The sequence below is a fragment of the Cupressus sempervirens genome, chromosome 5, assembly GCF_028749045.1.
Source record: "Cupressus sempervirens isolate cs-2001-9-10 chromosome 5, ASM2874904v1, whole genome shotgun sequence".
NCBI lineage: Eukaryota > Viridiplantae > Streptophyta > Pinopsida > Cupressales > Cupressaceae > Cupressus > Cupressus sempervirens.
This window is the reverse complement of record NC_143122.1, coordinates 311,910,063-311,927,663: the sequence shown is the minus strand read 5'-3', so window position 1 is coordinate 311,927,663 and position 17,601 is coordinate 311,910,063. Positions and strand designations below refer to the sequence as shown.

At 34.4% G+C, this 17,601-nt stretch overlaps 1 protein-coding gene across 1 annotated transcript; it reads right to left on the bottom strand.

Annotated features, from left to right (window-relative positions):
- Nucleotides 1-10,057: 10,057 nt before the first annotated feature.
- LOC149555884 (uncharacterized) lies at nucleotides 10,058-11,706 on the bottom strand. Its single transcript, XM_089829989.1, has 3 exons — nucleotides 11,304-11,706; nucleotides 11,054-11,127; nucleotides 10,058-10,954 (listed from the first exon to the last, which is right to left on the bottom strand). Exon 3 carries the CDS (start codon nucleotides 10,943-10,945, stop codon nucleotides 10,361-10,363), a length of 585 nt encoding a protein of 194 aa, XP_089686115.1. The 5' UTR covers nucleotides 10,946-10,954; nucleotides 11,054-11,127; nucleotides 11,304-11,706; the 3' UTR covers nucleotides 10,058-10,360.
- Nucleotides 11,707-17,601: the final 5,895 nt, after the last annotated feature.

Genomic DNA, 17,601 nt, shown 5'->3' with positions numbered 1-17,601 from the left:
ATTTATGTTTTCTCTTTTACAATAATGATTGTTTTAATGTAGAGTTGTCATTTGTGGAAAATTAATATTTTTAGTAAGTTGTCATTTGAGCTCAAAATGTTTTGATTTAACACATGGATGTTTATTTTAGATATATTGGACTACCAACTGAATTTCATTGCAATAGTAAATGTATTGGTCAAGTTATTGAGAATTTTTAGTACAAAATTTGTTACTCATTTTTTAGGGCCTTAAAGGCAGTAAAAAAGGGTCCAACCCCGACTGCCTAGAGTTTGTGTGAGTTATGTGTTGTAGGTCAACTAGTTTTGTTTTTGAAACTAGGTAATCATAGTCAATTGGAGCAATGATTAAAAGTTATGGTCTCTAAAAGTTGTGCTACGTGAAATTATATAATTGAATTTTGTTTGGGTTGACTCTAATGTAATAAAGTAAGAAAAATAATAATAATAAAGGGTTGGTCAACCTCAGGGTTTTGGGCTAAAATTATAGTTTCTTCTTGGGTGGTGAAAATTCGCCTATACAAAGAAGACTCGTAGGGTTATCTAGGGCAGTTCTGACTAGTTATTAGGGGCTCTGGGTTATGGAATATTGTAAGGAAAATGCCAATGTGGCTTTGTATATTGTTATTGTTTCTCTTTCCTTTTTATATTTTTTGTGGTATTAAAGGGAGCACCCTACATCATTTAGCATGCAAGTAACATTTCTTGATAAATGCAAATACTAACAATATAAAAAATTAAGTGCTTTCATACCAACTGCATAGTTATAAGAGTTATAATTATATAACAAAATGAAAGTCACCATTCTCCACCTAAAACTTTAAATTGTTATAAATTAAGACAAAAATATTTAGTTCAAAAAGACAATGGCACACATCTACAATTTTTATTAGGCCCCTATACATAATACACGCAATATTTACAATCAAACTAATAATCTTCAAATATGAAATGATTATTAAACAATATCTCATGATATTCAAATTTTGAAGGCTGTGTATATAAATAATTTAAATCAACTAACCACTTGTTTCTATAAACAAATATTGATTAGCACAATGTTTTAGTAATCTGTTAATACAAATTATTTATGATAGTTTTATATTAGCTTGTTAGTTTGGGATGCATGTGTAAACCAATCAATACTAAGGACTTAAAAAAACTCTTAAACAAAATATAATTGGTTATGGAGAATATTTTATGGAGAATCTTACTAAAAAGGGTAAGAATTGTTAGGGGAAAAAGACATATATGTTTACAATTTTATAGAGCACTATAAAGCATCTAAAAAGGACAACTCTTTACACTTTTATTGGTATGTGTTTCTCAATAAACATCAACATAAAGGATTACATTAGTGTGTATGAGAATGTGATTCTCAAAAAGACATCATTATGAAGGATTGCATTCAATGTGTTTTGCCCTTGGGCATGACACAATGAATAGAGATGTTTATTTTAGATATTATTGTTCTCAACTTACCATTCAACCACAACCAAATGCTATTTTTTATAATAATAAAATGTTAAATATTACCTTCTTAAAAATGCAAGAAAACTAAGGTTGTATGGAGGACTCTTCACCAATTCAAATATTATTAACTTTGAAAATGGTAAATTCATTTCTAAATTATACTTTTATTATATAATAATCATTGCTACTTGTATAGAAAATGAAGCTTCAACCATTGAGTACTATTGGTAATATTCAATATACAAATCCTACAATGATATTGTTAAATAATATTGCAAAATGTAAGAAAATTTTATTTTCACATAAGACTTCAAAGACATGCATGCACTATTGCAAAATGCAAGAAGACTTCATTTTCACATAAGACTTCAAAGACATGCATGCACTTCCTAAATGTGTTTTATAGTTAAGTTGTGCAAACATACAAAATGTCTGATACTATAGTATCTAATTTTCTTGAGCCAAAAAATGAAAATAACAAAAATCATCCTAATACATTTAAATGTATTGTATTCAATGGTACCTCTATCATAAGAATAAGACGTGCAATTCAACTACATAAGCCAGAATATAATAAATTCATTTAAAACAATACCAACAAAATCTCAAATTTAAGAAAGAAAATATAACAAAAGAATTTCTTTAAAAAACGAAAAAAAAAAACCTTCTTTTAATGTTTTAAACTTAAAAACAGAGTTACTATTTTGCTTAACCCTATTCCATTTGGGAAAACCACAAATTAATATATACCATAATATTGACGATCTCTGGACGAAAAATCACTTACAAGACACCAAAAATTTCTCCCAACATCTACCACTAAAACCCACATGGTGGACCCATTGTCCCTGGACTCTACACCCATTATTGTTTCAAGGCCTACAATTTATAACAGGTGTAAACGTGTAAAATAAACAACAACCAACAAATTCTCTGTCGAATCTGTTTCAAATTTTGTTTGTTAGCAAATGACTCTCACAAGATATAGATGGCTAAACCAGAATACATTTCTGAAATGGATGTACTTGCGTGCTAGTCCATAGATCATCAAAATCACCCGTTAGTTACATTCAAATTTCGAATCCATTAATACCCTATGCGTAAGGTAGGTTTGAATGACAATGTCTTATGCCAAACAAGTATGATCGCCACATGGCATGCTGATAGAGGACAGTCATGGGTGCTTCGACTTTGAATCTTTCTTCATTAGTCTTGCCTCTAATATTTCTCAATTACACTCAAATTTCCTTCTACTGACATAGAAAATGACTGATCCAGGAAAAAGAGATGGGGTACTGAATTCTTCAGGCACCATCCATGGAAAAGTTGAACTTCATGGAAACATTTGCTATTTTAGTAGCTATTTGGGTACACATTTTATTCGATGATAATAAGATACGACAGACTGCTGGTTTGATTGTCAAGATTCATAGCAGGACGTTGGATCTGGAAAAGAATCAGGATTAATGCTTCTGATTTGTAGTCCCTTAGACCGTCTCGTGGATGTCATTAAAATTCTTCATTCATTCATTCAAAACGTAATAACAATAATAAGAATGTACTAGTCCCTGAAAAACAGGGCAGACCCCCAAACAAATCTAACAATCGAATCAAGGTTGCAATAGTGCAATACCATAATGCACCCAACACATCATGCAATGTTCTCTCCCACCACCTCTCCCATTGTAGGGCTGAACAATGCTCCTAATCTCTAAAGCAAGCTTTGTGTGGCTTCATTTTGTCTATATAAAGCTTTAACTACAGTTCAATGATACTTTGAAACAGTGTAACATGGGGGCTCACCCCACTCCCAAACCTTGAAGTACCCATCCCCGAGATTTCCCCGCACTGGGTACTTGAGTATCCATGTACCCCCACCTCCACCAATCCGCAACCATCCCACCCTTGAGATGGGTACTTGAATTTTTATTTGAATTTTTATTTTTGAATGTTACTATTGGGTATGTAATATGTTATTATGTTGAATGATCAACACTTCTAGTTCGTATTGCGATTTTGCTATATTCAAGTGTTTTAATTTGGTATGTTCTACTGAAACATCATTTCATAATAGCACCCCTCCCTGCCCCGTCCTCCCCTTGCCACTGTCCCAAAAATGAGGCCCCCCGGAAACTCATCCCACCATCCCACCATCCCGAAAATGAGGCCCCCGGAAACTCATTCCAGCATCCCGCCATCCCAATGTACCCCAGTACTGGTGTCACACTTCTTTGAAATAACAACCCTGCCTTCTGAAACCCCATTGCCTGAAAACAATCTGGTCAACAGAAACATCTACTAGGAATGGTTCACTTGCCAGTTGCTAATTAAAGAGAAATTACATATGCAAGATGTGATGAGGCCTTCTAACTATATTTCAACCAGCAAAAGAAACACAGCTAACATTAAACAATTACAGTCTAATCCAGAAATCTAGAGATACATTTAAATATCAACTATGGATTGTGGAAATCTGATATTATTGATTTCTACGAGTTGTTTTGATTCATAAATCTTGTTTTCAACAAATACCCTCAAGATGCTGTGACATGACATCCTTTGCTGTGTGGCATGTTTATCCTTTGAGTGCTGATTCATTCTAGAGAGAACCAAAAACAATGTGGAGTTTTGAATTTACTCTTTTTCTCTTCTCTGTCAATATGTAAAAATTCCATTATTGGAGGAAAAACTCTTGCAGAGCCAAATGGTAAATGTCCAAAACTTTGAATGCATAAGTTGTTAATGAATTAAAATATAGTTAATACCCCATGGTCGACAATCAGGAATTTAGCAAAGCTCACTGATGTTCCCCAGTAATAAAGCCCCTTCCAGTCTTCTCTGCCTATTGTTTGCATATTGCATCCTCCTCGATGTAGCATAAGATGGAAATACACAAGTTATCTTTGTTTAAGCACAAACCATTTGCAGTGTAATTAGAAAAGATACACCAACATCATGCGAGGCATACTTCCGTATTAAGTGAAAATAATCTGTACAGTTCCTCCTTTGTACCAAAAGATAAAAATCTTGATAAATCGATTCTCAAAACCCCTTAAGAGTTAACCAAATCTAAGGGGTCTATTGACCCCTTTGATCTTCTTTTCGTTCTTCTTGTGTTAGTTAACAATACATTTTAGAATAGGGACCACTTTTCAATGTGACTCTGGTTACTGTAAATTTCTGAGTTAGCTCAGTAACTATGCCTGTTCAGCAATTCTACTAATTTTGTCATTTCTGACAAGCATAAGGGAGACTGACAAAGGTATGATGAACAAAGACTAAGGAAAATGGATAGGAACACATTCACGGATAAAAGCACATTATGTGCCCATTGTGCTTTTATTAAATTTATACCTCTTCAATGAGCCCATGATTAGCAAATTCAATTGGCGTGAAAATAATCTATAGAAGTCCTAGTGAAACATGGCTGGCGAAAAATGTGTAAATCCTGGACATCTTGCCATAACAGCTTTTAAAAGAAACTACAAAAGGACCCTGCACATAAAGGTGCAATAGCTTTCCTTTGGATCAAGATGCTGTCCTTCACGACCACATTGAGAAGGAGGTTGAGAATTCTTTTAGAGGGCCTTCATAACTTATTTGCAGAACTGAAACTATGCCTTTGCAATAAAAAGTACTTTGACAGATTCCTTATGTCAGCGACAAGGCCTAAGGATACAATCGGGTCTGCAGACAAACAAACAGGGTATGTCAATGGTTAAGTTGGATAACATCATTGTTGCATTTTTTTAAGTTGTTTATAAAGTGAGGCTTAAATCGTGATTACACTTCATATCATCTTTAAAGGATTGAGCTACCATGAATGAGACATCATTCCTATGAATGCAAATAACCCAAGCGTCAAGACATGTCCCATAACTCAGAGGAACAATCTTGAATGGTCAAGAACTGCACTAGTGAAAAAAGAACTGTTAAAGTTGGAGAACAACATTGTTGCATTTTTAAGTTGTTTATAAAGCAAGGCTTAATCATGATAACACTTCATATCATCTTCAAAGGATTCAGCTACCATGAATGAGACATCTCATTGCTGTGAATGCAAATAATCCAAACGTCAAGACATGTCCCATTACTCTGAGGAACAATACTAAATGGCCAAGAAATGCGCTCGTGGAAAACAACACTTTTTAACAAAATGTTAATCAGCCAACAGGCATATCATTCTTTACCAATCGGCCTAGTGAATAGACCTCATATAATTTCCTGCCCTAACTTCAATTTGACATGCTGATATATCAAAATGCAAAATTCTGCTGTAGAAATTATTTAAATAAGTGTGTTCATGAATAATGCTTCATGCACAAAAGTAATTTCTGCTGTTGTAATCATCTCTAAATGCCTAATTATGTGCTCCTTTTAACTCAAGGAACCACAATTTTTTGAAGCTCTAGATTCAAGAAACAGAGAAAAAAGACTAACAGACAATAGTCTGTATTCAGAAGAGAATGATAGTAAACCTACGAAAACATCCTGCAACCCATACATTTCATAAAATATTCCAAACTTTTCCAATTTGGAACTCATGATGCAGCAATCTGCTATCTAACGGAGCATATTCTATTTTGTAAGCTAGTACCAAACTCACACAGTTGAATGAGAAGTCATTGACATTATAATTACAAAAACATGCCATATTTAGACAACTAGGGATAAACAAAAAAGGAATTAAAAGCCGTTGATCATCTTCACTCAACCACCATTCAAGAATAAAAGATTACAAGGTATCAATCATATGGAGATTATTGAAACCCAACAGCCACACACTACCATATGGCTTGTATTTATAAGTTCATAACAATATTAGCCAAACTACAAGAAGATAAAAAGGCATCCAACAAATAAGAAGCAACAAGAAGCAACCAACAGATAAGAAAACCCAAAATATGAACAGTACATAATATGGGTATATGCAAGTTCAAAGCAGGAAAAGATGCATGTTAATTCTGAGAGCATCCAACTTAATTATCTTGAAATACAAAGTTTTGCACAAATTTAATTCTTGAAAAAGATATGAACTCCTTCAAGTAAATGAAAGTTGACTTTAACTGCTTCCAAATAAGCCAAAGTCTTTTCTACGAAGTCCAAAACTCAGACCATTCTTCTTATTGGCAATTTGCTACAGAGATGGAAAACTCCTTCAAGTAAATGAAAGTTGACTTTAACTGCTTCCAAATAAGCCAAAGTCTTTTCTACGAAGTCCAAAACTCAGACCATTCTTCTTATTGGCAATTTGCTACAGAGATGGAAAATAATGAAGCATAATAAAGAGGAATAGTTTCAAGAGAAGTTTCTGTCGTCATATCTAAAGTGGTATACGGTACTTCTTTAATGGGTAGACAATATTTTCATCAGTTTACTGATCAATCCAACTAGCTCCGTAAAGTGACAGCACAATGAAAATAAGAATAAAATTTAACATAATCTGAATGAAAGTATCGTATAATTAATTGAGCATATCCATGAGTAAGAGTAAGCACCCTAGGTTTTATATCTGCCATCTTTCCAGTCAGAACCTATGTACCAATTTGTAGTTAGTTTCATCTAACGCCCAAGTCACCAAGGGATATTTTTTTTCCCTTTTTCTAGCCTTTGATGATAAAAATGAAATGAACAAGCCAATTGACCTAATAAATCCACTGGTGATTCTTCATTAAACTACAAAGCAATCAAATGTAAATTTGAACATCTGAATGAAAGTATCGAATGTAATATAATTAATTGAGGATATCCATCTCCTCACAAAACAAGGTAGTGAGAGTAGGCACCCTAGATTTTATATCTGCCATCTTTCCAGTCAGAGCCTATGTACCAATTTGTAGTTAGTTTCATCTAATGCCCAAGTCACCAAGGGATTTTTTTTCCCTTTTCCTAGCCTTTGATGATAAAAATGGAATGAACAAGCCAATTGACCTAATAAATCCACTGGTCATTCTTCATTAAACTACAAAGCAAACAAATGGCACCCTAGATTTTATATCTGCCATCTTTCCAGTCAGAGCCTATGTACCAATTTGTAGTTAGTTTCATCTAATGCCCAAGTCACCAAGGGATTTTTTTTCCCTTTTCCTAGCCTTCGATGATAAAAATGGAATGAACAAGCCAATTGACCTATAAATCCACTGGTCATTCTTACTAGCAATACTCAAAAATAAACCTGGAATCCATCTTAATATCCACATTTGCATATAGCATGCACACAGATGGTAAATGAACCAACTCGGATATTCTTGTGCCAGATCACATGAAGCAAGCATTTTCCAAAGAGATGTTTAATCTCTAGTCAGAATAATTAAACCAACATGGATCCATTGCTTCAAAGAAAGGTAAAACTCTTTATGATGTCCTCCAAGAATTACAAGACCATTCAGTCTTTGAAATTATCAGTTGACCTAAAAACAAGAGCAAAATGGAACATCTAGAACTCAATTGCTGTCCAGATATGATACCGCAAGAAATCATCATCTTGACTGAGGTCCAACTCTACTCAAGGTGCACTGCTATGCATCTCCACAATCTATCAGAATGATGGCCACCTGTACAAAACCTATTTTCTGCTTTCTAGTCTAGCTTCATCAAGCGCCAGGCATATTTGCAATGTAATCCACTCTTTTCAGATAACTAGGGTCTTACAAATTTAGGAGTATTCTACACAGTGCTTGCCATGTTGAAAGAGAAGGAATGGTAGAAATACAAAGGTGAACAGTAGATCTTGCTTGAAACTTCAAACATTTATTGTAAACTGGAGACACGACTGCTTCATCTACACATTCTTTCAAGAGAATGACCCTTCAGATTAGAAATAAGAAAGAGCCAAACAGATGCTCACTCGAATGTGACACAACAAAGGACTCGTTCAATAACTTCTGCTCATTAAGTTCCCTCCACATCTTATTTACTGGCCTAAAGACTATAGCATCCCGAGCCAAGTGACCCTAGCCAAGCCACAGGAGCCCGGGCCTCTCTAATAATGCTCTCTAGGCAAGACTCGGCAGAAACTGGTATTTGGCAGAGTCCTACAGAATCTTGCTGTTTTTGGCTGAGTCCCAAGTTGGGTAAGTCACACCAAGTCCAAGTCTTGTCTTTATGGATTACAGATATTACTAAAAATAATCTTTAAATGCCCAATCTCTTTTACTTTTAACAACCAAGAATTTTTGGAATAACTCTTCCCGTTATAACTTTTGAATCCAAGAAATCGCTGAAAATACAGTTTCTGTTAAAAATGTCTTCAATACAAAATGCAAAGTGGTACAGAAATATAAATGCTTTGCTTTTATAAAATTATGTAGTCCTACCTTGTCTACTAAAATTAGTTTCAAGAAAAAGAGATGGTGCAAAACATGGATTTGACTACCAAGGGTATTATATGTTTTGCTGAAAATGTTCAACAAAAATACACAGAGAAAGGCACAAGTTTGAAAGTATATTTCATACTATAGGATCGTATTTCACACAACAGGTACTAAAACTGCAAAACAGCTTTGTTTAACTGCATCTCGAAGGTTTATGACAAATGGAGATAAACACCAGAATGCAAGAAGAAAGGCACAAATTTGAAAGTATATTATACTATAGGCTCGTATTCCACACCACGCATAAAACTGCAAAACATCTTAGTGTGCCCACATCTTGAAGGTTTCCGGTGAATGGAGATGCACACCAGAGCATTGCATAACAATACATTTTGTAGGAATGCAAATTATTCACAAACAAGCACTATTTAAACCATTAAGCAGAATAGTATGTCTTTCTAAAGTGCATCCAAACATATTTGATAATTTCATTAAAATAAAGAGATCTGCCAACACACCAATTCAAAAAGCTAACCATGACAAATAAAAAGTAATTGATTGCTTTTTATATAGATCTCCCTGACCTGCTGAGAATAGGTTTTCGTCAGCAAGCTTATGGTATGAATTAAATTATTAAGAATGACAATATAATTGGTCAAATTGTGCAGTACAAATGCGAAAAAAATGGGCTGACAAATGCCCAAATTATCTTCAAATATATTATATAATATCATTCTGTACACCAATGCAATAAGCATTTTATAAATAAAATATAGAAGATGTAAATCTTCAAAACGAATCAGCTTTCCCATCTTCTCAAATATAAATGGTGAATGGAGAATGTTGCAAATGATTGAGCTTTCTAAAAGGAGGGACACAATTGTTAGAAGAGACACTGTTAATAACCTGAAGCAAATCAATGCCTTTCTCAATTATAATAGTGACATTTAGTGCTTGTCTTATTCATTTGCCAAAGCAAAACTTTACCATGAAATATAAAAACGACATAATCATTTTAAACTTCAGAATAACTGCATCCACCCATGAAGGAAAAACCAAGAAATTACAAGAAGAAACCAATAAAATTGAATAGCATTCCTTAGCAAAAGATAACCATTTTGCATCATGATATAGTTTGCAGGAAGACAAATATGAAGACACTAAAACTAAGAAAAGAATAAAACAATTTCTGCAGTTTTACTTTATTTCTCCCAGTGCTGCAATGCAAATAACATAAACACGTAATATGAAAAACACATATATGCACATCCATCCATACAAACAAAACCTTTATACCCAGACTGCATCCATACAAAGTCGTATCAACCACAATGCATCCACACTAATACCTAAAAGGTGAGAACTTACACGCACAAACCATAAAAAATCCCAATTGAATGACTGCCCTAGTTTCTTCTGAGAATACCACAAAGTTTTCTCAATGATAAATTACTAAATCTCAAAATACAAATGACTCAGGTACAAATAAAACAGACAAATATTCCTTCTTCTTCTTCGTCTTCTTCTTGCAAACCCTGTCTCTTAAACCCTAACCCTAGAAACCCTAACAGTCCTTCACCTGCGGGTGTGATGGCAATCACACCTTGGTTCCCCTTCAACTTCCCTTCTGTGAAAATTTCTATGGCAACTGCACGCTGCACATTTCAGAGCTGCAGGTGTTCCCTCCTCGCCGCTAGGCATGAACTCTCCGCAACCATCAACCGCATACCCTCCAATGCTTGCGGCATGATTCTTTCTGCACTCTCTGTACTTGACAGGCTTATTGAGCATAATACCATCCGCATTATTAATATTATTGTTATTGTTCCTGTTGGTTTCATGTTGTGGGTATTGCCTCCCTTGACTAACCTGATGTTGGGTACTCCTCATGTCCTCGAGGACGGGAGGAGGAAGAGGCCTTGTTGTGGGTGCCACTGTTTCATGAACGTGATGAGGAAGAGGTTGAGGAGGAGGCCTCATGGCTTGAACCTGAGACCTCAGATCCTCAGGTGGACTCATTCCCTCCACGACACCACCAAAGCTTCCGCTCTTGCTATAAATCTGTTGAATCCTTGCAGATTCCTGCATATGCTGCTGGTGGTGATAATTCGTTGGCATTGGCATTGACACTTGTATATCCCTGCTCATACTGAGATCCATATCTACCCCCTATAAAAAAATCCCCTGGCCAACTTAAAATAATGCTACTAATATCACTAATAATCAATACCAACTCAACCCAACATCATATCATTTAATTTTCCTTGCCTTCAGTCCTGCTGATTTTGACCGCCCACCAATGGCAATAAACACATGAAAAACTGCTCCTCCTTGATGCTAACCTGCACAAGAAATGACCTGAGTAGAATATTCTATACAAATTACCTGAACAAAATAGAAAACAAAATAGAAAACAAATGATAATGGATTGGAAGAGAAGGCAAAGCGACCACACTAAATTATTGAATATAATAGTATACATTTTTTTGTTTGCTAGTCTGATAACAATCGCACATACCTTCTATGGTGGCCTGATTTTGTTCGCTCAAGGATACTTGAATTCGCAATCCCACCTTTGCATAAGTGATATTGGGCCCTCCCTTACTACATACAAGTCCCTGGAAAACAAAATTCAAAAAATAACTGAATATACTCAACCTAACGAAAGAGATGAAGAATAATGCTATCAGAATGCTGGTATTTCCTGGCTTGGGTTCCTATTTTTAGATTGAATTTAATAGTAATATAAATTAACGGCTCATGGGATCTATAGACAGCAGTCTTATCGCAGGTGTGCTGAGTTTTTCAGGGGTTTTGTGGAAAGAGAGGATAAGAAATTGTTTGAGTGGGTGGAAAATGTACACAACCCATGTGAAAGGTCAGGGTCACCTACTTTAATGTGAAAAGATGACATGAAAGTTAGGAAGTGTGAGCATTGGTTGAAAACTTATACAGCTTTCTAACCCCTTCGGAGGGAAAACGGAGCGTACGGGGTACTGCCAAGTCAAGTGTTTAAGACAAAACCCTTTCTTCCCATAAGAGGAAAAAGGGACCCTATCAAATTAATTTAATAATTAACTCTTTCATTACGGAGGGGATTCCCGATAAGAGTACAATTAGCATCATGTTACATGAAGCGATAGAAAGGTTCTTTTATGGATTAGAACGTTGAACATTAGATAAAGTACGATGAATTAGAATATTCTTAAAATTATTAATGCTACATAACATGATTTAATGATTCTCCTTAAAGAGAAAAAAAAATAGGGGAAAGTTTAGTTAGCGTATGTTTTCATGCGTTTTTGTGTTCTTGGTTTTGCTTGTATTTGAACTTGGTCAGGATTAAGGCTTTGATGTTTTTGTTTAAAAAACTCTTTAATTTGGTTACAGGTTATCTAAGATAAATGTTTGTTAATTTCTTTATTTTGAATGTTGTTACTTTGTTGTTAGTTATTATTTTTGGAGTGTTAATGTAGGTTGGGGGTGTTCTTTTCCATTGTTGGTAATTGTTGATAATTTATCAATTTGTTTTGTAAGGGTCAGTCCCTTTGTTTTGACTGCTTAATATTTCAAAAACATAATTTAATGATTCAAAGTAAGTAAATGTACAAATAGAGAGGAACGTAACAAATGATGCTAATATTTTATTTAGGAATTATAAATAAGTTAAGTTATACAAAGGAGGATTTCTTGACATATTATAATCATCAAAAAGTATAACAACGATTCATTGTAAAGGTTTTGTTGTCCTTAAAGAATCACTACCAAAAGAGGTCTCATTATTCAAGTATACAAATTGAACTACTAAGCTTGCACCTTGCATATATATGAAATATACTTCCAATGATTTTTACCATACAGAGCACTTCATCTAAGAGATTATTGCATATATATTGTTGTCATAAGTTGTATATTTTTTCTCACTTTAAAATGTTGTGGAAGATGTTCATATATACTTGTTCATAAATGCAATAATGTCAACCTCAAAAAGGATTGATCCAAAATTTCTTAGCATCAAGAAAATATCCACACATCATCATATAGTTCTCATGCACATGTTGACTTGACCAAGTCGCCCCAAAGATAAAATAGTCAACTCCACAACACATGAAAGCATGTGATTTACCCAATCCTTGTCCTCCACCTAAAATTGTAGATCCACAAACAACCCGATGACAAGATAGTTAGACTTAACAAATTAATGTCAGCATTGATTGTCAATGATGTCAAAATTGTTGGAAACCTTATTAGGAAACAAGATACTAAGAGGGGGGTGAATCAGGATCTATAAAACTTTTAACTCCTTGAAATAAAATAATATATTAACTACATTCACTTATAATCTAGCTCGTATCTTAGATCATACACCATGCAAACATAAATCGTAAAACTGAATTAGATATAACTATGCATCACATCCATCAACATGAAAATAAATGTAAACACATAACACAAATATTTTGATTCTCCAGAAACCCTCTAAGGTGAAGATAAAACTGGAATGGGGACGACAACCACAAATCTTCACTATTGTAGCAATACAGTTTACCTATTAGGGCTACAACTTTGATCACTTTTGATAATCTACCTTGTGAGGGGTCTGCATTGTTAAAAGCTTTACAAGACTATTAAGTCTACCTTGATCAAAGGATTTAAACTTTCAATGAAGTAAGCACTATGTTAGGAGATTTAACTAGGTCTGTTAAAATCACTATGTTAAGAGATTTGCCCTGATACACTAGCTATAATGTCTTAGTACCTGATCCTTCGCCTAGTTCTTGATGCTAGATTAAAGATATTCTCATTCCTTATCTGAATTGATCTACTTGTCTGATTTTCTATGTTCTACCCTTTACTGCTAGGTTGCTCTATCCGATCACTGTATCAAACTTCGCCTTCTTTTCTCTCTCCTTAGCCTTTTTGCACATTCATATTCATGATCTTCCTTCACACACACAATGATTTAGGGTTTGAGTCCATCTTAAAAAGACAACTAGAGAAGGTTCTAGATCAAAATCAACGATCCAGAATCACCCTTTTACCGCTTAGTCCTTCAAATTTTTTAATTGGTTACTTTTCCTTCCTAGGGATTGATGTCATTTGACAAAATGTGTAATTATCTCATTAGTTATCTCTACAATCCATAAATATTGCATAGGAGTCAGCCAAAATGATTTACATAAGTGTTTATGCCATTACAAACACATGCAAAAATTGTTTTACTCGACAATTGAATATTTTGACGCTCTATCATAACTAACATTCATGTTGTCCCTCGTGTTTTGTATGCTCGATAGTTACTGACTCGCTTAGCATGAACTATCTTCATGGTGCTTGGCTTTGCTTATCCTCTACTCAGCATATATTATGACTCGGTCTACACTAGGGTGCTTGGCAACCTTTGACTTGCTTGGCATGTACTAAAAATGTAAATAAGTCCATGTAGCTCAACCTTCGTTAGGTAGCTCGGTCGCAATAATGATTAACTAATGTTGCCTAGAAAATGACTAAGTGTTGGGCACTAAAGGCAATAAAGCTTAGAGATCAACATTCTAGCCCTCTGACATTAGTGGCAAAAACACTTTGTCATGGCTTAGCAATCCATCAAATTTTCAAAATAACAAAAAAATAGCAATCCCCCTTAGACTGTGATTTGGTCTTCAAAAAAACTTGACTTCAATATATACAATATATGTACATACCTCTTCATACCTATGATTTGTGATATTTGATATTTCATTTCATATATCTAATTCAAATTTATGATTTCCCTTGATATCTAATTTTGATTTCCCCCTTTGTGGTTGTGGCATGATTAATATTTTCCCTATATTGTGTCATTATAATTTCCCCCTTGTTTTTGACACTTATGGCTTGGGTTTTGTAGGGGTCAACTGGTAATTGTCCAAAAATGTTCTGTGATCTAGTAAAATCACCTCAAATCCTTGATTCCATCTTGATTTTGTTGATTCTAACACCTGAATCTAGATTTCTAATTGGCTAGCTAGATCAACTAAACTATCTGCAATAGATAGATGTGGATCTAGCTTGACTAAGTCTATTGCAACTGATAGTTTCTTCTGCATTACCTCCATATGAGGTAGCAACATGGTTTGAATTGAAATTGGTTTAGTTTTTATGATGTTGTCTTTGGTCATCAACTCAGCTAATCTTCCTTCACAACATGTTAATTTATTAAAGAAATGAGAGCTTGAACTTGTGTTCTTGCTCAAAGAATTGGCACTAGCCTTCAAATATGTGTGTAATTGATCAGTTGAGCATTGATTCTCCATGGTGAAGAAATCAACATCACAAAGTTTTATATACAAAGAATGAATGGTCTGCAAAATTCCTTTCAAACTAGTTGCAAGGTTTGAAATCTCAACCTGTTTTATTGCAATTTATGTTGAGACTTTCTCCAAAACTTTTTGCTCAAACTTTTTCTCAGACCATCGCATCATTTTCTCATTGGTCTCTATATCCTCATTATTTATATTGTCAACTATATGAACTAACTGTTCTAAAATTAGTTATTTCTCATTCACATCATGAATATCAAATGTATCCACAAAAATATCTTTAATGTCATGGAGTACTTGCTTCTACTTAAACTCCCTCTTTAGTTGTTCTTGCTTTATCTTACAGCTCGACAAAGCTTGTAGATTTTGCATTTGTTCCAATTTCATATTATTAGGGTCATATTTGGGTAATGTAACAACCTCATCTAAACTCACTAAAGTCTTTGGTGACTCAATCTTCTTCTCTATTATTTAAGACCTTGGGGTATTGACACTCAACAATGATATTTGCAATTATTTCCCCTGAGTACTCAATTCAAGTGTTTTCTATTCGGCAGAAGAGTGCCCCTGTTGTGTAGATGTAACATATTGAATAGGTGTAACATTATATGCATTAGTTTGTACCAAAAAAACACTTGATAGTTGAATGAGGCCTTGAATAGCCTCTTGTTGTTTTGGCTTCTTGGTCTCTATCGTCTTAGATGATTTAGCCTCCTTAACTCCCTCAACATTTTATCCTCGAGCATCTTAATCATATTGTTATGCTTCATCTTTCTCTTTTTGTTGCCCTTCAATTACATGAGTGAACTTGGGTAGCACGATAATATGCTTACCTTTCTTTTTTACACTCATACCTGAATCCACAACCATGACTTATGTAACTTGAAAACCATTAGTTGATGCATTGTCAACCCTTGGATAATCTTGTATTTGTAGCAAAACTAGATTGGTGCATGGGAGAGGGGTGCCTAAGGTGTTTGTATCTGCATTTCTCATTTATTCCTTAGTTAAGTTAATCTAATTTTATGGTAATGAATCAGGAACATTCTCTATAGTGACAACGTCTTGCTCACTCTCTTCTTCCTTTGTACTGATTGCCTCTACCAGATTATCTAGTGCATCATAATCTTCTTAATTATCTAACTCAATAACATTTTTTCCTTCTTCTTCTTTCTCCTCTATTATCAATGGAAGTAACAATCCAAATGCTTTCTTCCATATCAAAATGCTTCCTGTAAAACCTCGTTTGATTTATTCTTCCAAATTTTGTATGACCTTACTTTTGGCACAAATTTATTAGCAAAATCTCTTAGGGCAAAAGATATATATGTCTTCCCTAAGTTAGGCATTGTTTTGGCCAATGTGGTTTCCCTTATTTTCCTTTAAGTGGATGATGCCTACTTCCATTTTGCATCTAATTTATTCTACAAATCTTCAGGAATACCTTTGCCTAATTCTATAGGCATATATTTGAATTTTACCATCATATCTAGCATGACCTTCTCCATTTTCTCTTGATCTTCCTTACTCAAAGAATCATATTTAATTTTTTTAAATCTTGCTATGCATATTGAGTTTTTGATATTCTCACATACCTGATCAATTTTCATAGGAGGTCACTTGGGTATACTTTGAAGCTTGCTCAAATCATCATACTCTATTTTCTCTCCTTCGTCCTCCTCCTCATCAAATGTGACAAATAACTTCCTTCATGGTCTCTTTAGTGGACTTTGCTCAGTCCCTTTTGCAGTATGCTTCCTCTTCATTGGGATTTTCTTCTTTTTAGTAGCTAGAGGATGTGCTACTTTGGATCTTATAATTATCCTTCTCATAGACTCAAACATAGGAGGCGTAACTATTTTCTTCACACTTTTCTTAAGATCCATCTTCTATTTAGGGTCAAAAATCACAATTTTCTTCTGATTGGTTGCCTTGGGCTCATCAACAACTAATTCTTTACCCTTTGATTCGTCCTCCTCCTCTTCTTCTTCATCAAATTTATCATCTTCACCTTTTCCCTTTGTTATCTAAAGTGGTCCTTCCCCAAGTTTTCCCTCAAGATTTGCTATCATCTTTCTCCTTTTCCTATCCATCTTGGGCACTTTCATTTGCATCATCATTTTAATCTTGGTTGACTCATAATTATTGAAGGGCTCATAATTATTATCAATTTACTCAAATAACAATGCAATTACTATTTTAGCGGCTTCATCCACATTTACTTCATATTGCATTGGTCTCAAGCATGCAAATCTAGGTAACACTACATGTGCATAAGTGAAATTTGTGTCTGCCATGAAACAAATATCTTCCTATTAATGATCTACCATAGATTATGAGATCTGTTAGCTTAAAGAATAAATTTGACAACTGAGTGTCAATACACTTAACCATTTTTCCACTAAACAATGCCGAACAAACAACAAGTGCCGAGTGTCAACAAGTGTCAAATGTTAACAAGTGTCGAGTGTTAACAAGTGTCGAACTCATGTTAACAAGTGCTGAACTCGTGTTAAC